The sequence below is a fragment of the Channa argus genome, chromosome 13, assembly GCF_033026475.1.
Source record: "Channa argus isolate prfri chromosome 13, Channa argus male v1.0, whole genome shotgun sequence".
In the NCBI taxonomy this organism is placed as follows: domain Eukaryota; kingdom Metazoa; phylum Chordata; class Actinopteri; order Anabantiformes; family Channidae; genus Channa; species Channa argus.
The window spans coordinates 572,867-595,999 of NC_090209.1; the positions used below are offsets into that span (position 1 = coordinate 572,867).

At 39.0% G+C, this 23,133-nt stretch overlaps 2 protein-coding genes across 3 annotated transcripts; one reads left to right on the plus strand and one right to left on the minus strand.

Annotated features, from left to right (window-relative positions):
• The first annotated feature begins 408 nt into the window (after positions 1-408).
• Positions 409-16,347, plus strand: LOC137140295 (6-phosphofructo-2-kinase/fructose-2,6-bisphosphatase-like). 2 transcript variants are annotated; one of them, XM_067528570.1, is made up of 14 exons: positions 409-792; positions 6,417-6,542; positions 7,406-7,502; positions 7,637-7,703; positions 7,866-7,940; positions 8,028-8,084; positions 10,022-10,143; positions 10,639-10,846; positions 10,942-11,088; positions 11,294-11,398; positions 11,863-11,992; positions 13,250-13,312; positions 13,418-13,482; positions 14,062-16,347. In XM_067528570.1, exons 1-14 carry the CDS (start codon positions 711-713, stop codon positions 14,119-14,121), a joined length of 1,404 nt encoding a protein of 467 aa, XP_067384671.1. In that variant the 5' UTR covers positions 409-710; the 3' UTR covers positions 14,122-16,347. The 2 variants fall into 2 exon arrangements, with proteins under 2 accessions (XP_067384671.1, XP_067384670.1); XM_067528569.1 differs by lacking the exon at positions 409-792 and adding an exon at positions 2,237-2,622.
• On the minus strand, positions 16,262-22,887 carry ndnl2 (necdin-like 2). Its single transcript, XM_067528576.1, has 10 exons — positions 22,460-22,887; positions 21,612-21,731; positions 21,451-21,514; positions 20,141-20,220; positions 19,857-19,951; positions 19,664-19,743; positions 19,534-19,576; positions 19,354-19,416; positions 16,758-16,872; positions 16,262-16,648 (listed from the first exon to the last, which is right to left on the minus strand). Exons 1-10 carry the CDS (start codon positions 22,508-22,510, stop codon positions 16,553-16,555), a joined length of 807 nt encoding a protein of 268 aa, XP_067384677.1. The 5' UTR covers positions 22,511-22,887; the 3' UTR covers positions 16,262-16,552.
• Positions 22,888-23,133: the final 246 nt, after the last annotated feature.

Genomic DNA, 23,133 nt, shown 5'->3' on the forward strand with positions numbered 1-23,133 from the left:
CACACAAAACACTAAAGGAATTGTTTCAGCATTTTTTATTGATCACACAATAATCAAAAGACAAAAAATGTATATTCTTGTCTTGGTTTGTAATTCTAATCTTTAGTCAGAAAGGTGACTTTAAGTTTCGTGAACCACGTGCAGGGAAAATGTGCTGAATGGAAATGTAACGTGTGCGTGTATGCGTTAAGAAGGTGATTTAGCCTGGAGAACATCATTAATGATCAATTGTTTGTTTCTCAATCATGCAACGTTCACAGAGCCACAGACTGTGAAAAAACATTTTATGTAAAAAAAAAAAAAGATCAGTTACGATTTACTGCAAGAACTGTAGAACATCCCTGAAAGTGCATGAGACAGACTGTTAATGGACAAACCACACGGGAAGCTCTGCGGAGGACAGAGGCGTGGCACATGATGGTCTATTTGTCATGAGACTTGTCGTTCAGGAAGAGGTAAAAGGCTGCGACACCGGGTTGAACCTGGTGAAGGACTTTCTCTGATGCAGACACAGAGTGTGTAGAAGACGGAAGAGGACACGCAGGAGGAGGAGGACCAACATTTTATGTCTAATTAGCAAGCTGCAACCTGCCTTTAGCCTATCGACCAGCCATCCACATACAACGGAGCCACGCAGCCTGCACATACACGCTACATGCACACAGCGACACACACACACACCGAGAAACACTCGGGAATAGATTTGGAGGATGAACGGAGCGGCGATTACGCAACGCGGGGTCATGTCGCATGCGGTCGCGGTGAGGACGCTCCGGTTCCAGCGGCCGCACGGTGAGTGACAGCGACACACCACAAACACACGGCTGACGGCGAGTCCAGGTTAGAATGGATGATGTAACAAGGCGCGCGCACACTCCTCCTTCGGTTTTCATTCATTTATTTAACTATGAGAAAGCGACCGTATGCGGGACCGTAATAGTTCTTCACTGACAGCGTGGACATCAGTCAGATCCTGACTAATGGAAGTGCTGAGGTGTTTAGACGGTTGCTGTGAGATATTGGGGGCTGGGGGCTTCACATTGTGGGACATCAGGACACAATATAATTTATTAGGCCCCCAAAACCACAAATTGAGTTCGAGCAGAGGTTAATGTGAGAGCACACACACACACACACACACACACACACTGACCTACCTAGTAACACGCTGCTTGAAGTGGCTGCATTATTCACTAATGAAACATTTACCGATCTAAAAAAGCTTCTGATAATCATATGATCTGCTCAGATCACAGACACAGTACAGCAGGTCCTGTAGTCACTGTCTTCATAATAAGCTGCATTTGGATTTGTGCCGTACAGCTCAACAAATGTCGTTAGGAAAAGTTGTTCTAAAGGGAAACTTTAATGAGAGGATCTTTGAATGACTGCTGTGAGCAGGATGGAGAATTACAACAGGAAAAACCTGTTTCACATTTCTCAAATACTTGTTTAAGGTTAGGTGAAGCTAAAGTACAATTGTTAAGTAGTACTTAACAATTATTAAAATATTAATTAGTAAGCTATGTTCCATGAAGTCAGAAGTTAGAAATGGACTGATCCAATGATCACACCTCAGTTCAGCACGAAGAAACTTTAAATCCATATCAGTGCTCAGAGAGATCAATTATTTATCAAGTCATAATTCATTAGCTTCAGGTTAAATGTTGCAGTGAATAATCCACATAAAGCCTGTTACACACTAGGGCACATTGGCACTGTCAGCAATACTAGTTTCTAACAGATAGAAATTCAACACTTTAAGGAAACATGCATAATATAGAAATGCTAATTAATATCAGTCAAATTACAGCAGAGCTGCCAGGAGCTCGCTCCCCCAGAAGAGACCTGTATCTGATGTATCTGATTAAAAGTACAAGAGCCTCAGGAAAAGCAGCTGAACGTTGTACTTAAATATAATAGCTATTGTTTCTAATAGTTTCTTGTATTAACATAACATTTTGAATTCAGGAGTAAATAGCAGCAGTATAGTAAATGTACTTAATGAACCTTTAGCACTGGGTGAAATGCTTGTGATGTGAACAAATGTTTGTCCTCACATGTCACCGTGAACATGCAGCAACCACCAACAACACACAAAGTAAACATCCAGCACTCACTGTTTACTTTTCGACAAACAAACACACACACACACACACACACACACACACACACACACACACACACACACACACACAGCTGGGCTGCTTCTTAGATGTCCTATCTGACCAAATCACAATAAATCTGCCCAGCATGGTGTCACTGTTTTGTTCTTTTTATGTGGGGATGGTCTAGAGGTTACTCACTGATTGGTGGACGACCTCATTGTGGGTCAACCAATCAGAGGCATTCCATCCTCTGCACTGAGCCACACAGGTGTGTTGCTGACAAACCACTCACACTCTGACACAGTTTGAGACAGTAATAGGTCTGTTCGCTCACCTGGAGGCCATCTCACGTACCCACACACATACATACATACATACAGGAGAAAATACACACACACATACATGCACATGGCTGTTGAAGCAATGTCAGAAACTCAAAGAACGCTAACTCAACATCCCCTGGAAAAGACCTGGGGTCCATGGATGAAAAGCAGACTGAGCCAGCGCAGAGGCTGTGAGTACAGACAGACAAACTGTGTGACATTCTTATACAAACCAATACTGCTTTGCTTCCATGTCATTTCATATGAAGGTGACTAGTTGATACTTTGAAGGAGGTGTGAGACAGTTTTTTACAACAGAGCGACTATTGATACTAAACTGTTGTTTTAGGTACCGAGTATTAGCTACTTACTGGACACAGTGTCCCTCTCTGTGAGAGACCGCAGGGCCATTCACCCCAAACATTTACTGTGACACTACGAACACTCTTCTCTGCAATTTAATGCAATAATCCTGACAATGTTTATTCCTGCTGTAACTAACTTCTTAATCAGTTAAAAGCAGTGAAAAATCAGGTCCTTTACAGAGGAAAAAAATGCTAAATTACATGTTCAAATGCTGTTATTTTAACCCTCCAAATTGCACTTGAGAAGTACTGAATATCAAATATATTTCATTACAGATATAGGATTGAATCTGATAATATTAGACTGGTAATGCTAATGTCAGTGAAAGTATCAGCACCACAGTGTAGAAATACACAGATACAAGTCCTGCATTCAAATTGTATAGAAGTAAAATAGTTGAAGAAAAAAATTGTATTTTAAGCTAAATGTACAATGAATAACAAAACTAAGAGTACTCATTATAAAGAAACAGTAATTTTCAGAATACTGTATATAATATGTTGTTACATTTTAATTATTGATTGATCCTTTGTGGTGACCCTGAACTCATGGGATAAGCCAAAAGGACAAAAAAAAAAAGAATATTTTTAGTGTTGCAGCTGGTCAAGTTAAAAAATATTAGGGTTTATATAATTATAAATAAATAATATAAATACAATAATATTTCTACTTCTGAGTAGCTCATTAACCTCTCAATGGGATTTTTTAAATTCTCCGAAACCAAACAAACAACAACAACCACAAAACTGTACAAATCACACAATACATAACATAACATTACATCATGTGTGACATATGGCAAAAAGCCAAGACGTGTGTTATCTATGTACAGTGTATGTTTGCTTGTGAAGGTGCATCGCGGTTGGAGAAGTGAGGATGAGCAGAAAGGGTATAATCATAAAATAAATAACAGTTGGGATGGGGATGTGAAAGTACCGGGTAGGGGTATACATTCAATAAACATTCAATAAACATTCAATAAACGTTCTAAGCATATATATTATATAATACTTATTAATGAGAAAACTGATCGTACATTCATATACATTAGCTAAAACAGAACAGAGAGAAAATTATAATTCTACATAAGTAGGTAAAATAAATAATAAAAATACACACACATATAAATATACATAGCAAAGAGATAAAATAATGTTCCTATAATATCAATAATAATAGTAGTAGTAATAATAATGCTAATCATAAAACTAATATTAACCAATAGGCTTGAGTATAACATTAGCAATATTAGAAAGGATGCAAAACATGTCATAGTATAATGATGATATAATGATACACACACAAAAAAGGAATGATATTGATTATAATAATAATTTTTATTATACTCATAATCAGTTACTACTGCTAATAATAATAATTATGGATATTAATAAGAATGATGGTATTTATACAAAAAATAGATACAAAAAAATAGGATCATGACTAGAGAGGTTTTATATTTCCAGTTTTCCAGATTATTTTCTTGGTGATTGTTAAATAGATAAGTACTGGGTTTTTAGATTTAACTTGGAGATGATCAACTTCTGAGATGTTTCCAAGTAAACAGAGGGATGGAGATGTGGGGATTCTGTCTCTCAGGATAGTGGAGAGTGTCTCTGTCACTGCTTCCCAGAAAGAAATCACCGGGTTTCAGGCCCAAGTGAATGATAAGATAAGTGAATGATTATGGGGCGACAGTGGCCCCATAATCTGGGGACGGTAGAGTGGCCGTCTACGGATGGAGGTTTGCGACGCGCTCTTCCCGACCACATGTTAAAGTGTCACTGGGCAAGACACTGAACCCCCAACAGCACGTCCCCATCCCCAGCCGTGCAGTGCCAGTCCCAAGCCCGGTACAAATTGATAAAGGTTGCAGGGCAACCGGAAAATATTATGCAAAATCAACTTGCAGACAAATAATCTTCTGCTGTGATCCTGAAGTCGCAGGATAAAATGAAAGGAGTACAAAACTTCTCCCTCAGTTGTAGTGGATCGACATTACATGTCCAAATACCTAAAATAAGCTCCAGCCCCCCATGATGGATGGATGTATGGATGTAATCCACTAAATGCACTGAGTTACTTTCCACTAGTGACTGAAACATAGGAATCACAAGTTGAAACACAGTCAGAGAAAAAGGAAGAGTAAAAGCAGTTCCAGAACATACATTTGTGTGATTGTTTTGTGCTTTTTCTAATTTTCATCATTTACATTTTGATTGAAATGAAAGCATGTGAGGAGATTTGGAGGAAATTGCTCTGTATGTAAGTCTAAAAAACTTCATTTTGAAATGTAGGTGGAAGTAAGTGACACAGATGGTACCACTCAAATAACAGTGACGTATTTCAAACTTGTCCTTTGCAGTGTTTTTTTTATTTTGTCCTCTCGGCTTATCCTGTGATTTCAGGGCCACCACAGCGGATCATTTGTAGGGTACTTAAAATTCACTGCGTTCATAATTAATAATTCGAAGCAAAGTCATCCTGACACAGACAACAAAACAAATTGATTTCATCTGATGATCAATATCGTCAGACTGCTTTGGACTTGTTTCTGATCTTGGCTGAGAATAATCCCTTTAGTTTTCTTCACTCTCACAGTAATAACAGTGATAGTAATCTGGACATCCAGGGTTACACTGTGAACAGAGGCTGATCACAGATCATTTAACATACTTTTATGGTGCCATTTGTTTAAACCTGTAAACAAAACACAAGGCTCAGAAAAGGCTGAAAGTGCCTGGAGCTAAACATTACATCATTGTACTTAGTGGTGTTGCTCCCCTTATGGCTATAATTTCTACCATCACATTCCAAGTAGGCTTGTATGTTTGTGTTCTCATGCTTCCATCAACATATACTAAACATTTAGGATTTTTTCCATTTTTAGAAGAGTCAAATATCAAAATTTTTATTCAGTAAGCTGAATAAAAAAGCAGCTCATCCCGCTGAAAAAGATCCATTACAAAATGGTTCTTTGCATGGTTAAAATATCAGGAGAAGGAACAAATGCATAGAAAAACATTAGGTACAGTGATTTCTGCTGTAATTTTTCCTGGGTTTGAGCTGAAACTTCCATATACATATGAAGGATTAAAAATACCCCATCAAGTTCAAACGGAGTCTAATAGATTATCAAACAGTTTGTCTGTTCATCAACAAAATGAATGACAAGTGAGGGAAGTGCAGTGTAAATCTCACATGGATCTGTGGTGTGAAGTGATGCATCACACACTTTTCAAGCCTGGTTTGAGAATAAAACACATGGCAAAACTTCAGCAAGTTATTCTTTCAGTCCCTGTAAAGCAGAATATATTTTTAGCAAAAAACAAATCAAACAAGAAAACAAATGTAAATAATTAAGACAGATTTTGTTTTAAAGTTGGGCCAGTAGTTCTCCGTTTTAAGTCTTTGTGCGAAGCTAAACTAATCTGCAGCTGCTCTTAGTTATACACCATACAGACATGAAAGTGGTTTGTCATACTTACCTATATTCACTAGGTGAATGCTAAATACAATAAACAAGGCTCCTGAAATTTTTTCGGTAAACGTCAAATGAAGAATTTCTTTAAGTTTGGCCCAGGAAAAGTAACTTTGTCTGTTTGTTTGTGTGTTCCAGCATCGGTGCCCCAGTTCACCAACTCCCCGACCATGATAGTGATGGTGGGACTTCCAGCACGAGGAAAAACCTACATCTCTAAAAAGCTCACCAGATACCTGAACTGGATTGGCGTCACTACCAAAGGTATCACACATAATTTTACTAGGATGACGCTTTGACACTGGACAAATGCAGCCAGAAAGTCTGTAAACAATGTCTCAGAGGGCAGTGCCTTTGTCTGCATGCATTGGTGAACAGCCCTAAGGCAGAAAAGGGAGGAGGAGATCATTAATGGCCATTGTCAAGGGGCAATGGTACAAACCTAATGGTGACTTTTGTTGGTTTAAAGTTAGCATTAGCTGAGTTTTGTCAGAGGATATTTGCATAAAGTTGAGCCTTTCTCAGCTTTCGCCCGTTGTTGTAGCTACATTTCTGCTGAATCTGTCATGCTGTGTGGTGCTTACACCAGTAAAATAGTGAGGGTTATAGATATCGTTGGGGTAGTGAGAGGAGAACACAGGCCCCTGCTGTGCTGAGGGAGATGGAGCCTTTTAGCAAAGTGATGGGGGATGGTGTCAAGACCTTTGTCATTCAAATCCTCCATGAAACTCCATGAATGGGAGTTTTTATTTTTTTAACACTAACTCATAAACCTGTCTCCAGCTTCTTTAAATCTTAAATCTTTAGCACCTTGCAGTTGGCTCTTGTTCTTTGGTGTAAGAATTTAAACTGACTGATGTATTGATACATTTTCATACTTTTAATAATGTTGCTTTGTGGTATTTTCAGTGCAGGGCATTAAGCAGATGTACATTTCATGGTTAGAGTCTATTGGCAGAAATTATTTCAGGTTTCATTTGCACCACTTTTCCACTTTAACCTCTGTGAAAAGTCTGAATAAACCAGTTTTTAGCTGAAGCTTGAAGTTTGATGTCACACATTATATACTAATGTAGAGAAACAGATTATGTTCACAATTTTGTCTGAAGCTTTCTTTTTTTAAACAGTGTTCAATGTGGGGCAGTACAGAAGAGATGCTACACGGTCGTACAACAGCTTTGAGTTCTTTAAACCTGACAACAAAGAAGCAATGAAGATACGCAAGTATGACTCTTCATCTTCACAGACTCTCACTGTGTGTGTCTCTATATATTACACCTCATGTGTTAATATCTATAGGAACAAGTCAGTGTTGGGATGTTACTATAATCCAAGTGTGTTATTCACCTGTTATACAGGTCATGTGCCATTGCTGCCCTTAAAGATGTTTGCGACTACTTCACCAGAGAGCAAGGTCAGGTTGTGGTGAGTAGAATCCAACGTTATACTTGTTGAAACTTCTTATAATAATGGATCAGATTGCAATGTGAGAATAGTGAGTTTCACTAGGTCTGTTTCAGGCCCAAAGCCCAAAATGTTGTTTGTTTGTACTTTAATAAAACAAAATACTGGTTTCATTTGTTTAAGGTTTTTGATGCCACTAACACCACCCCAGATCGCAGGGAGCTCATCCTCAGCTTTGCCAAAGAAAATGGTTACAAGGTTCGTTACAAGGTTCTGCTCTGTTACATCCTGAAAATAAAAAGGCCTCCACACTGTGCTGTAATCACTCTCTTTTTTTTGTTCAAGGTTTTCTTTGTGGAGTCAATATGTGATGATCCAGAAATCATTGCAGAGAATATTAAAGTAAGTGTGTATGTGTGTGTGTGCGTGTGAGTAAGACTGCGTTCATATGTGCAAAAAGGTGTGTCCAATATCTCTGCATGAGCTCTGCCTCAAAGCCATCGTGTTTATAACCTAAGCAGACACTTACTGCCGTGTGGTGTGTGTCTGTGTCGTGTGTGTTTGTGTGGTGTGTGTCTGTGTGGTGTGTGTCTGTTTGGTGTGTGTCTGTGTGGTGTGTGTCTGTTTGGTGTGTGTCTGTGTGGTGTGTGTCCGTGTGGTGTGTGTCCGTGTGGTGTGTGTCCGTGTGGTGTGTGTCCGTGTGGTGTGTGTCCGTGTGGTGTGTGTCCGTGTGGTGTGTGTCTTGGGGAGGTGTAGTGCAGCATTTGTTCCTAAACAGTGAGCACATATGGAGATCAATTCTCCTGCGGGTTTGAGTCTTACTCTTCCCTTTTCTGTTATTTTTGGTCCATTTTAGCTGAATTTAAGCTGCTGAAGGAAATATTACGAATCATAGGAGAAAGTTGTTTGTGTGTGTGTGTGTATATATATATATATATATATATATATATATATATTGATAGATATGTGAGATATATATACACACACCCACACCCACACACATATATGAATACATACACACTGATGCCATAAAGTTGGAATAATTTTTTTTGGCTTATTCAGTGAGTTCAGGGTCACGACAGCAGATCATTTGTCTGCATGTTGATTTGGCACAGTTTTATGCCGGATGCCCTTCCGGATGCAACCCTCCCCAATTTCTACCTGGGGTAGGATTGGCAAAGGATGGCTGGGGATGGGGATGGGCTGTTAAGGGCTCAGTGTCTTCCCCTGGGACACTTTGACATGTGGTTGGCAAGATACACACTTTTTGTATCAAAAATAAATAAAATTGTCACAATAATTTCACGAGAAGAGATCAAAAAATGTTTTCCCTCCAGGAAATAAGATCACACATCACAAAGTGTGTGTGTCTGAAAACAACAGTATGTCCATGAACTATTGCTGCAGAGTACAAGTTTTTTTTTTTTGACATTACGCCTACTGGCATTTTTGTTAACTCGGAATCTAAATGGGGATCATAAAATTCCAGATTTCAAATTTGCCCCACTGTGTCAGTGGAAGTCAATCGAACAATACAGGCCAAAATGTCCCTGTCAAGACTGCGCTTACAACATATAACCTCTGGAGTGAGATGGGTCATGAGAAGACAAACAATGACATAGAAAGGATTCTTTATGATAGCACAGAAATTGGTAATTGACAGGTCAAACACAATGCCGACTTCGACTGAGCACCATCCTACTTACATTAAATCTTTCACTGATTATCCAAGCGGACTCATGCCTACTGTAAGGACTCAAGATACAAAGCATATTTTTGGAACTTAATATCTCCTCCTTATAATATTTGGTTAGCGTTTGTGAATGAATATCGTTATTCAACGTTATTGGTTTACTGTATGTCAGGTTTTATAAAGCTGTTAAAATTCACAGGATGTTTGTCCTTGTTTTAATCCATAAAATCTTAGTAATCCAAATCTTTAGTCTGTGCAGTAAAATTGTTTCATTATTTTCAAAATGCAACAAGTACAAAGTGCAATATTGTATTTACTTATGAAATGTGTGGAGTGGATCCACAGTTTAACATATCATACAAAAGAACCCAAGCAACAAGCAGATTCTAACAGCACGACCTTGACCCATGTTTGCATTGTATTTTTAAGTGGCAGTTTTATTCAGAAGAAACAATAAATTAATATAAAAAAAACACATATTGTAAAGTTGAGAAAAACATTTAGAATGTATTTGTGATTTTAAGAGCTTTTTCTGGATGGAACACACAAAACATGGAAACATTCTTGCATGTGGCACATAGAGATGAAGAGGCGCATTGGAGTTTTGTCTCACTCACAATCCTTCACACTCTCTTTTTCCAAATAGCAAGTGAAGCTGAGCAGTCCAGACTATGCAAACTGTGACAAAGAGGAGGCTGTGGCTGACTTCCTGAAGAGGATCGACTGTTACAAGTTGACCTATGTTCCACTGGATGACAACAAGGACAGGTAACTCAGCTCAGTATGGATTAGTACTTATCTCCCACAGAGTGTCAATACTAGAAAGAGTCTCTAAAGCTACAATATGTCACTTTATGAATAGTTTTACAAGAAATCTGCTCCAGAGCAGAATATGGCCAAACATGGTGCAACCATTGCAAGCTTCACTTTCACGTTGTAGTTTAAACAATAACTTTAGTCATTTTCTAAGTGGAATCCATTTTTAACAATTCCCATGCAGACACTCGTGTTTAGTGTCTGCAGCCTGGATGAACTGAGTTGTCTGTGCTCTAAACACTGTGTGCTGCTGGGTGCGATGTTTCATTACTGTATTTTTTACTCGAATTTTTTACTGCACACTTTAAGTGATATAAGTGATTGACGATAAGTGACATGATAAGTGATTACAGGTAAAGAGAGCAGCCCACAACATGTTGCACGCATACTCATAGAAGACACAAGACTCATATGTAAAACTTTCTTCCTCCTCCTGTTTTTCTGCAGGAACTTGTCTTACATCAAGATCTTCAATGTTGGCAGCCGATACCTGGTGAACCATGTCCAGGACCACATTCAGAGCAGGATAGTCTACTACCTAATGAACATCCATGTCACACCTAGATCCATATACCTGTGTCGCCATGGAGAGAGTGAACTCAATCTTGTGGGTCGTATAGGGGGAGACTCTGGGCTTTCATCTCGTGGCACAAAGGTCGGGAGACTATGTGGATATTTTATATATATTTATATATTTATATATTAGAAACCCGATATCTATTCTCATGTATTCTCTGTGTGTGCCATCAGTTTGCAAATGCTCTGGGTGCATACATGCGTGGACAGTGTATCAGTGACCTGAAAGTGTGGACGAGCCACATGAAGAGGACCATCCAGACGGCGGAGGCTCTGGGAGTCCAGTATGAACAGTGGAAGGCCCTCAATGAGATAGATGCTGTGAGTGTGTGTGTGTGTGTGTGCATTCACCCCATTTCATAATGTGTGATGGACAAGTACAAACATGTACTCATTTGTGTAGTTGTTTGTGTCCTGTACATTATTATTTGCCAATACCTTGTGTACTTATTGAGATGCTTACTTGCTTTTGTATGTGGGGGTGAGAAAGTTGTGTTTTCAACCTTTTCTGTGTTTCCTGCTGCAGGGGGTTTGTGAGGAGTTGACATATGAGGAGATTCAGGAGAATTACCCAGAGGAGTTTGCACTGAGGGACCAGAATAAATATCGCTACCGTTACCCTAAAGGAGAGGTGAGATAGATGCTGTCACACTATGACAGAATGACAATAATAAAAAAGTGTGGATCGTTGTGAAATCCAGTTGAGCTGACAAAGCACAAGGTACTGGACTGATGAAAACATTTCAGACTTGGTGGAAAAAGATATTGTTTATGTAGGACAGAACCCACTGTGACCTTCTTAAACACTGATCAGTCGTAACAATTTGACCACCTGTGCAAATGTAATCAATACAGTGGCTCTGCCATGAATTATACTTTTACAAGGTTCATGGCTAATGTTTTGGCACCTTATTAATTTTACTTTGGATGTGGCCAAAACACTAGAACATTTAGAAAAAGTAGCAAATGTGTGAAGTCTTGTTTAACAATGTGTTTGTGTTGAACTTCTTTAAATCACCTCTGTAAAATTTGACCTTAACTAGAATGGAGAGTTTAACATCATGGCTGTGTGTTTATTCCATGTTTATGCACCAGTCATATGAAGACCTTGTCCAGCGTCTGGAGCCAGTCATCATGGAGCTGGAAAGGCAGGAAAATGTTTTAGTAATCTGTCACCAGGCTGTCATGAGGTGTCTGTTGGCCTACTTCCTAGACAAGAGTGCTGGTGAGAAACATACCTTTCTTTGCAATTCCACAACTAAAGTCAGTAAATCAGATACAAGAGCAAAATCAACACAACATTTTAACAGAATTAGAAGGTTCTATCTGAACTGGATCTGGAGCTGGTGTAAACCTCCAAAAACAATATACAAATAGACAAAACTAAAATCGACCTACTCAACATGTTAAAATCTTACTAAAAAACATGTTTGTATAAGTAATTAATTTTTAACAAGTTGTCAGATGAACCTTATAATCCAAAGCTTACCAATTATTGTGTGTGTATTTTATTCCTTTGGCAACATAGCTTGATTCTTGTCGTCTAAGAACTGTGCCCTCCTGTTTGTTAAAGGATAACTTGAGTCCTGTCTATATTAAACATATTGTAAGCAATCATCGTGCAGATGCTAAAGCAAAGATTAATCTTCTCTACTCACAATTTGCTGTTATCCAGCAGCCTGCTTCAGTGCTTTTACATGGACTTAAGTCACCAGGTTACAGTCGGCTTTCTCAGGAAAGCTATTTTCTTAAGTGTCATGTAAACAGGAAAGCTGGTTCCTGAAATGTGTGTGTGTGTGTGTGTGTGTGTTTGTCTCGCAGCAGAGCGACAGTGCAGGCTATGAGAAAGGAAAGACAGATGCAGCTGATCCACAACAGTCTGAATTTTAAAAATCCACGAGCGAAAAGGACTTATTTAGACTTCTATGAATTCATGTTTAGTCAGACCTTAGGCTGACTTTGTTTTTAAAATGGTGTGATGTTGCCTCTTTAACCCATTAAGCCGTTGACGATCTCTTCTTTCATTCATTATGTTACTCATCTGTGTGCAGTTTACTGGCTGCAGCCTTTTGTTAACGCACATGTTCTCCAACAGAAATCTACCCGGGGAAACCAGGTTTCCCTAATCTCCTACCCTGATTTCAGGAACTAGCTTTCCCGTTTACATGACGCTACATGAGCTCAGCTTTCCAGAGAAAGCAGATACTAACAGATTTTTCTTTCCGTTCTCTCCCTCTGCTCTTTCACCCTGCTGTGGCACAAACACACAAACAGACAGAAACAGGAAAAAAAAGCAGTGTTTTCAGTCACAATTTAGTTACAAACTGTGCACCAGACAAAATAAGTCAGAGGTGGAGGAGAAAGCAGGTCACTCACTCTTCTGCTGCATGTATACAGGGATTTCCAGTAACCAGGTTTCTTAAGTGCATGATCGAGCTCATTTGTTGTTCAAACAAGTCAGACTTTTCTTTCTCTGTGTCAGATGAGCTGCCCTACCTCAAGTGTTCTCTCCACACAGTTCTGAAACTCACCCCAGTCGCCTACGGTCAGTCTGATAACATTAATCTCATCACTCAGTGGCTGCTCCCCCTTTGTGGGGCTGCCTGTACTTCCATTTCTTGACGTTTGTTGCTTTGTCTGTGTCTCACAGGTTGTAAAGTGGAGTCTGTTTTCCTCAACATTGAAGCTGTCAACACACACAGAGACAAACCAGTGGTAAATTATTATTTTTTATTTCCATTTTTTTTCAAAAACATGCAGAGAATGGCAGGTTGTTGCTGCCCCTGCATAGTTCTAAAAGTTCTGGATTTCAGTTTTATTTTCGATTTTTTGAAACTAACAACCCTGCGAATGGTGGATGACCTCTCCACTCAGTCCATGCTGACCCTAGTGCACCTAATCTATGCATGTGCACTTCTCCTAATAGATTCACAAATAAATGGTAAATGGTCTGCGCTTAGATAGCACTTTTCTGGAGTGACTGGTGCAGGAGGCAGAGCAGTCTTCCATCAATCCCACAGGTGTTGGTTTGATTCTGGGCCCTTTGGTCACATGTCCTTGAGCAAAACATTGAACCGCAACTTAGTTGGTCCCAGTGAGTGTTGGCCTGCTGCATAGCAGCTCCCTCATTGGTGAGTGAGTTCAGTGTCTTGCTCAAGGACACTTCGACGTGACAGAAGGGCCTGGAATCTAACCAACAACTGGGATCGATGGATGCCCGCCCTGCCTCCTGCACCACAGTTGCCTAATACACACTGACAGGAGGTAAACAGTATGGATTTGTTTCTTTCTCAGAATGTGGACATAGACAGAGACCCAGAGGAGGCATTGGAGACAGTTCCAGACCACATCTAGAGGACACAACAGGAATCTGGTTTCATGATTCTCCGCCCTGATGGAAAGTGGCCTTTTAATTTAAGTAATTATGGTGAATATTGTTGTAAAGTAGGAAACTTAACTGAAAAGTGAGAGATTTCTCTTATATCAGCATTTTCATTGTAAAAGCACTTTATAATGCAGCGCTCAGGCCAATCATTCACCAAAGTTCACACAGCCAGAGTCCCACAAGTACATGATGTGATTTTCAGCCTGTACCGAAGCAGCTAAGCTGTTGAGTGGCTGTGGTTTGGTCCATTGTCCTTGTAGCTTGAAGACATCACAGGTGTCCCTATGTTGATTATTGTGGTGAATTATTGTGGACTTCAGTCCTTTGACTGTTTGGGAAATGTGTTTATTCTAAGAGTTAAGATAAAATCCCAACCTCCATCTGTCCAATACTTTGAGGCTACATGTGACGGCTGGTTAGTCTAACCCAAATTTCTTTGACTCAGTACATCTCCACTGATTAATCCATAAGAAACGGTTTTACTATTCATTGTATTCAGAGGGTTTTTATCAGTTTGCCTCACAGTGATGAAGTTTCCAAGAAGACTGAGAACTACAACCTGCTGAGGATTGTGGTTCAGGTTGGACTAGGATCAGCTTTGCTAGAACTAATGGTAGTAAACTAATCCGGCATGTTTGTCTCGCAGAGAGTATTCTGGGAGTATTTATGTCACAAAAAATATTTAAAGTAAATTGATATTTGCTGTGTCATTCATATTTTCCTCTTCTGTGTCTTATTTTACAGTTTGTTGTCGTTTACACAAAACTCTAGATAAATAAGTAAAACTAATGTTAAGTCAGCGACAAACTGATTTGTCTCCTGCTCAGTATTTGTAAGAACTAATCAAATAGCCGTAAAAGCTAAAACAGAGCAAGCTCCAAATGACACTGGAAGCTTGTAGAACTCATGTATCGTGCATCATGTTGGTTTCTCCGTGTCCATTCTTTTTACCCAGCTGAACGGACATTTGCAGACTGTCTTCGCCTTTCAGATAATGAAGTCAGGCAGTCAAAATATTTCCCCTTACCTGAACACTTGAGTCTGTATCTGTATCATGTTTTCTCTGCATTCACAGAGGTCCAACATAAGAATTCAATGACAGCGGTTTTGGGAGTTGTCACTGTTCTGACCTATGATGTAGATATGAAAGCTGAATGACAGTAGTCAGGACTTATTAGCAGAAGGGGCTGAACAAACTATAACACTATCAATCCTTTAAGACTAAAACTAGAAGGGACTTTGCCCAATACCATGATGTGCCTCATACAAGGAAAATAAATATTTCACTATGCACCCTCCACACAGAAAGTCCCACAATCGGTGGATGTTGAGGTTTTAAACTAACACTAGGGCATCTGCAACAATACGGATAATTCTGGTGCACGTTCGTTATTTTTCCTTATGGAAATATGGTTAACTGTAAAATCTGGTCTGGTTCTCACTGCCATATCTGGCTCTGTAAGCCTAACATCAGTGATCCTGGTTAACTGGTATCATGAGGCTGGTGGGTCAAATGTTAACTCTGGGTTTACTGGTCAGGCTCAAATTAAACCCAATCAGAACCAGGACTGGAGTATGTTAAATTACATGAGATGAAACAGCAATATATGCCAAGTTTAACTACAGTATAAAACTTGAATCATTTGAATTGTATTGTACAGAATAATAATACAGGTGAAAGAGCAATACAGTTATACTTTTTCATGTGTGCAAAACATTTTATGTTCATTAATATCAAGGTTAGTATGATTTACTTTAGTTAAACGTGTAGATAACTGCATAACACACCATGTAGCTTGTTGGTAGAGGCGCCTGGTGTCTTTTTAGTTCATTTCCTCAGGGGATGATGTTTTATTTTTTTAAGAGGGGAAGGAGTCAGTGTAAAGTGCAAATACATGTATGCATGTCTCTTCACCCTATATCACCAGCATCTCAGTCTGAAATCTAGCATTGAGCCGCATCGTGCTTCATGTTTCATGTTGTAAAGTCACAGCTTCATCATGCTTCTGTTGTCTATTGCATCCGTGTTAAGCTGCTATTGTACTTCTTTAAAAAGCAGCAAGGATGTGTAAAAGGGATGAGAAAACCATGTCAGTACACTCATTGATGTTGCATCTGTTAAAATCTTTATTTTCTGAACTTGCATAATTGTTACCCTAAAGTCTAGGTATTGAAATAAAAAAAATGATACCACATGTAATGTCTATGTGCAGTGTGTTCAAAGTGTGAACAAATAAATGCCTGATATTTTAACCTAAACATTTACTTTGATTTGTAACAGCGTATCTTTACTGTAAAAAAAATGAATATACATTCAGGATGACATGGCATGTGATATACTGTCTCTCTCAGTATCAACCAGAATAAAATTGTGCCAAGAAGAACCGGACTAGCAGGATGTCATCTCTGGCTGCTGGTGCTGGCCTGAGTTGAACTAGGGCAGGAGTGGGCCTCTCTGTATTGCTGAGTCCAGCTCTGAGGGTCCTGTTCATGAAGCTGACATCAAATCACCATCATTAGTCACAAAAATTCAGTAGTATAATAGCAGGTTGGTAAACTCTCTCTTCGTGTACAGCAGAAACTGAAAACACATACAGATACATACCTGACCCATGAACTCCAGGATTTTGGCCTTTGACACTTCAATATCAGCACGTTGACCCCAGTGGAATTCATACTCTGCTGGCTCTGTGTGAGGGATTCGCACATACTCCAAGTACCTACGCAGGAACACACAAACCATTTGAAGCCTAATGTGAAACATTCTGCTGACAATGCGGTCGGCTTGAACTTAATTAATTCTCAAAGCGACAAAGACATAGTAAAATACATTGTGTGTATATTTATAGCAGCAGAGTTTGTATTTACACACTAGATACAGGAAGCTGTTTCCATCATGATTTCACTGAGAATAGTAAATGAGTAGCTGAACTCAAACCACTTGCATCGTCATGTCCAAGCAATATCTCTGAACTGTTTGTTCACGCATGACTAACCGGTACAATTACATAAGTATTGAAAAGCTTAAATCTTGGTGTCCCGCGTGCTATTTTTATTGTCCCTGGGACAGTATTATTTAAGAGCCTCACTTTCTGGTTAACTCTGATTCACTGTGCTCCATGACACTGGTCCAAACAAACAGTCTTTAAAGCCTGTTAGTTTAATTGCGAGTGGTATGTTTCTTTAGAATTTTGTGTTTCACATTTCAGGAAAGTGTTGAATTTGAAGTCCATATTCAAAAAACACATGGTTCTAAAGCGGGGAATATTACAAAAACAAGTGCTCCCACAACGTGCTGGTGGTCTTGGGTCTCATATTTTGTGCTTCCTGTACTATATAGGTAAGATGAATTCTTCTGGGGACATGACTAAACATTTCTAATGCCTATCCAATCTGAATTCAGAATATCTAAAAGTCTTTCGTCAGTGAATATAAAAGTAAGACTTTAAGAATGGTAGGGTCTGATCTTTCTGCGTGTCATCAATTGTCATCAACTGAGCTTCATGCCCGAGAGATGAAGTTCAGTTGATGACAATTGATGACACCCAGAATTCTAGAAGACTTTGTGGGGAGAATCTCTTGGCTGGAAAGACCATAACTTCTGTCCGGGAGATGTGAGTTACATAAATACGCACAGAGTTTTGACAGGAACAACAGCTGCTTTCACACAGTACATGCTTTGCAACCCTGAACTTCTCAAGACCAACGCTTCTCAATCCTTGTCCTCAAGGTGTTGTGCCCCGCGTGTTTTTGAACTATGCCAACTCTACCTACTGCTGATTACATAGATCAAATTCCAGAAGATACAATCTTAGATGAGGGGGAAGAGAGGAAGACCAAGTGAATTGATATCTTTTTGATATAATAATAATTGATATGCTTTGACTGAAGTTATCTGATACAGGAGAAAAGCAGTGATAGTTTGGATAGTGGGGCAGGTGTCCACGAGGACCAGGATTAAGAACCACTGCGTTACACATTACTGGGAGAAACTGCATGTGAGAATACAGCGACGGCAATAAAAGGAATGTATACACAGAGCAACCTAGAACAATGTCTCGGTAATGTCCCAGTAAACCCACTAGTGGAAAGAGCAGTGACTTTGCACAGGGGATTTAAAGGGAGTCTGCAAAAAACATTTTAGAGTTAGGATTAGTTCACAAACACATTTTTTATAAGGGGGTGCAGAATTTAGCAAAGGGAAGGAGTGTTTGTTTCTTTGTTTTCAAATACTTGAAATAATATCAGTTATATATCAGCCACAAGTTTCCACACTCTCCAAAAACTGGCATCAGCATCAGCCATTGTAAAACTAATACTAGCTGACCACTAAAGCTTGATGTTGAAGTTGGAAAGTAAATATATCTTAAATCAAGAACTGTAAAAGCAAAGTCTCCAAAGCAACTAAGATATTTAAAATTGGAAGAAACACACATTGATTACTGTCTTAGATAAATATTATGGTTTCAACCACTTGTGACCCACAAGTGAGCAAAAGACAATAACAGAGCTGCAATAAAAAAAAAAATAGTTTTATAATGTCAGGAGTGAGTGTTAGTCCAGCCACTCTGCTGTAGTGGTCTGGTTTCTTTCTCGCTCCTTCTGCTCTGTGGTGTGATATAAACCTGTGTCTATGGTCTGACAGACACTGGCTCTGAACACACCACTGCAATGATCTTGGCCGGACGTGAACCTGTGACCTTTTCATCACACATGTGCTGCATTAGAGGAGTGAGCTATCACTCAGCTATCACAACAACAGTACAGCCTTTGTATTGACACCCTGAGCTGGGGAGGGGTGGGGGTGGGGGTAGATGTCGCAATGTCTCTGGGCAAGACACTGAACCCCCAACAGCCCATTCCCCATCCCCAGCTGTGCAGTGCCGGTCCAAGCCTGGTAGAAATTGGGGAGGGTTGCATGGATGTGGATGTAGTGGCCTGCTTAGTGTAAATCCACAAACTTGCAACAGGCCAGAAAACTCAATTTAGTAATCAAGTAAACTGGCTGACGAAATGAAAGACTAAAACTGAACTAAGTGAATTAACAAGTTGTCTCTTGGTGCCCAAATAAGCATTTTCTAGAGCCAAACAGCTGAATAAATTTGGGGAAAACTATGATGAGGTTACAGTGCAGATAATGTAAATGTGTGATCTGCTTTCTTTTCTGCATGCAAAGTGCTAACTGAGCACATCTTTCTTACCTTTGACGCACAAACTCATCTGTGACCAACTTCTTTACATCACCAAACTCTTCATGTTTTTCTCTGTTTAGATTTTCAGCCATTGAAACAGAAGAGAAACAAACAAAAAACATTTAATATGGCAGGTCACTAACAATGAGGCACAATCCACACACACAGACACACACACTGCTGCCTTACCCAGGGTCAACACGAAGCTTCTTGAGAGTGTTCCAGATGACGTCTATAAAACCAAACAAAAGCAAGATGAAATACTCTTTCACTCTACATGATGACTGTGACATAGAAAGAGCAATGGAAAGTCACTCACTTTCTCTAACAACGCCTCCTTTCATAAAGATAACACTCAGGATCACAAACAACAGACCCATCTTTGGATTGGCAGGGCTACTACACATGCAAGAAACCATATTTTTATAGTATACAGGATCACTGACATGGTAGCACAAATAAATGCCAGTTTTATGTACTTCAACAAAATATATATGGCTACATATACTCACTTGATTGGTGAGATTCCTTCAGCTGTTTCCAGCTTATTAATGAGTATGTACATGTGGGTTTTGGCGTCAATTTCAACCAGTTTAAGGCCAAATACCTGGTTCAAATGGCAAAAAGCAGAAGTTTCAGGTAATTAAATATTTCACCAATATAACAATGTTTAACAGATTGATATGTCGCTATTAGAATCTCTGTAATCAAGGTAAATCAAAGGCTTTATTGTGATATACACATTTTGAAAGTATCCTCTGGTCCAAAAAATAAATAAATAAATAAAAATGGTCACCTGGTCAAAAGTACGTGATGCCCTCTTTATGATCTCAGGGTAGATGTTTCTGTACTCCTTCACCACATGTTTCACAAGGTCTGAAAACGCAAACAAGAGAAACTGTTTTTCAGTCTGAAAATATTTAAAGATACTTTATTTACATTATATTAGTGTTACTTAGGAAATCTCTACACTAGCTGAAAGTTAACAACTGATGTGTGGACTGTATGAGATAGTATGAGACACGTGCACTGATAGCTAATGCAGAGGCTGAGGCAAATACAAATCTAACAATATCAGAAGATATTACACTACAAACCTCAGTATTACATTTTTAAAGAATTCTTATCAATCTGCCAGTGCTCTGGCCCAAGTTTAATGTTTTCCTACATTTACAAAAACTCAGAGCCCCTCAGATGAATGATGGACATTGTTTCCTTTTTCTTCTGTTTACATCAAACTTCTTTGATTGACCAGTGAAACATCTGGCAGTCTCAAAATTTATATTTTGACTGTGACACAGATTGCAAGTTTTATTAGACTCTTCTTGTGCCAAGTCTGGATAAATGCAGAGAATGGAAGGGCATACGGCGTAAAGCACATGCCAAATCAAACATGCGAATCATGACTACCACAACGAATCTGACTTTCACACCGGTGCTGTTGACCTACAGGGTACCAGCGGAAATTGGGCAACTGTTGGTCGCAGGAGAGGAGGAAGGTGTGTTTGTAGGCAGAGAGAGAAGAGGAAAGCCAAAAATTTAGCACTGACAGTAGGGATTTAAATGTTTTTTTTTCCCTTTATTCATCAAAAAATAAATAAAAGAAAAAATAATCATAAAAGAAACAACAGTTGGGATGAGAAAGTACAGAGTAGGGGTATAGATGCTAAGGATATAAACATGTCCTAAGCATATATATTATATGATACTTAATGAATAAACTGATACATTCATATAAATTAGCTAAAAAAAATAAAATAAAATAAAAAATTAACACACACAAATATATATAGCAAAGAATTAAAATAATAATGTTCATAACAATATCAATAATAATAGTAATAATAGTAATAATAATAATAATAATAATAATAATAATGAACTCATGGGATAAGCCGAAAGGACAAAAAATAATAATAATAAAACTAATATTAACCAATTGTTGTGTTGCTAGGAAGTAGTGTTGGAGAGAGGACACAAAGTTAGTTGGCTTGAGAGAACAGGGTTAGATGGAGGCAGATGATTCGCTGTGCTGACCCCTGAATCGGAGCAGCAATAAGGAAAAGAAGAAGCAGTAGCTATTGCACAGCGCATATGGGGCTATACCTGCTCGACGAACGGGAATCTTCTTTTGGTCCTTCACCAGGAAATACTGCACCACCTCAGCTGTCTGCAGAACAGACACATTAGCTATGAGAACAAATCAGGAACAGCATTCGTTTCTTCATGATTTACAACTACACATTATGTTGATTTCTGGGTGTCACCTTTTGATCAATCTGTGCAGGTGTAAGTTTCTCCAATCCTCTCTGGACTTGTGATGTACTTGGCTGAGTGAAGGTTGCGTCATCATCCTCTTCTTGAGCCACTAAGGAGCTGGGTTGCCTCTACACGTAATTGTCAAAATGGAATAATCATGAACTGGATTAACTTTCTACTTAATTTGAAATAAAATATAACTGTATTTGTAATATATACTCTCTGGGTTCTCAATTCTCTCTTTACTAGAGCCAAGAAATTTCATATTAATATGATTTAACGAATATGATTTTTAATTTCTTTGAGTTCTGTGAAATACAGATTTATTAGTATTTGAAATTAGGTGCAAGCAGTACATCAAAAACGAGGAGTAACAGAGTGGAACGTGTTCTGCACGTTGATTTGGAATCAGTTTTTTTTTTTTTTTTTTTTTTTTTTTAAAACCCTGGATGCTCTTCTTTCCGCAACCCTCCCATTTTATCCGGCTCGGCACCGGCACCACTGTAGATTAGCGAGCACTGAGCCACTAGGGTCCTCCAGAAAAATGAAGACCTGTTCGTTTAATATACTGCATTTACCGTTAGCTTTAGTTTTCGCTCCCTGAATTGTTCTATAAATCCGAAGATTGAATCAGGTCAACTGGAACATGATCTTTCTTCTTGGGTAGAAACGTTTCGCTACTTATCCAAGCAGCTTCTTCAGTTTGAAGACTGGATAAGTACCGAAACGCTTCTAAACAAGAAAAAAAGATCCAGTTAACCAGATTCAATCTTCGGATAACCAAACCTAGAAAACTGAGAATCGATGCCGACATCTATAAACTTTATCGGCTTATTAACAGGAAAAAGGAACTTACTTTGCTCTGAGACGAGCTCTGTGTGTTGGAAAGTCTCTTTCTCTGCGTCATTGCGATAAGATGATGATCAACCAAGTATTGCAACAGTCAGGTCGATATGTTCAATGCGTTTGATTTAAAATGAAACACATTGAAAACGGAATGAGAAAAAGCCCCAGACAACACGGAAGTAACCCCGAGCCCGCTTTTGCTAAAGTGTGGTTAGCTAGAGACCGTTTATCTGTTATAAACCAAGTCTAATCCAGAAAGCGTTTAATTGTTCTTTTTCCGAGTAAACATACTGCAATAAATCTACCAGAAGGTCAAACAACTAACTCGGGAACATTTTATTCTCACTTTCCATTAAGATTACATCATTTTGTTATTTCTAATTTGTATCAAACTCCCGCTATTGCTGTTCAAGTCGCATGTTGATGACGCTGATGCGCGTACGGACTTTTTTCTTTATTGAGCCCATGTGGAGAACAACGTGAAAAAACAAGCAAACGGAGAAGCTTAACGGAAAAGAATACAGTTAAATCATGCACGTGAAGGATTTCGGACCTTCATCTGATTGTTTGTGAACCCTTTACTTTTCTGTATAAATGTGATCTAAAACATGATCGGAATTCCGCTGTCATCGAGGGGGATTCGTTGGGTCAAATCTTATATAAGTCAAGACTTGTATAGTCTTG

Excerpts from the sequence above, each read along its gene's own strand:
- LOC137140295 (XM_067528569.1), top strand. The coding sequence starts at position 2,511 with ATGCACATGGCTGTTGAAGCAATGTCAGAAACTCAAAGAACGCTAACT. Across the intron at positions 7,503-7,636 it reads GAAGCAATGAAGATACGCAA|GTCATGTGCCATTGCTGCCC; the intron begins GTATGACTCTTC and ends CCTGTTATACAG. Across the intron at positions 10,847-10,941 it reads TTTCATCTCGTGGCACAAAG|TTTGCAAATGCTCTGGGTGC; the intron begins GTCGGGAGACTA and ends GTGTGCCATCAG.
- ndnl2 (XM_067528576.1), bottom strand. The coding sequence starts at position 22,510 with ATGACGCAGAGAAAGAGACTTTCCAACACACAGAGCTCGTCTCAGAGC. Across the intron at positions 19,952-20,140 it reads CATCACGTACTTTTGACCAG|GTATTTGGCCTTAAACTGGT; the intron begins GTGACCATTTTT and ends CATTTGAACCAG. Across the intron at positions 19,417-19,533 it reads AAGCTTCGTGTTGACCCTGG|AGAAAAACATGAAGAGTTTG; the intron begins GTAAGGCAGCAG and ends AAATCTAAACAG.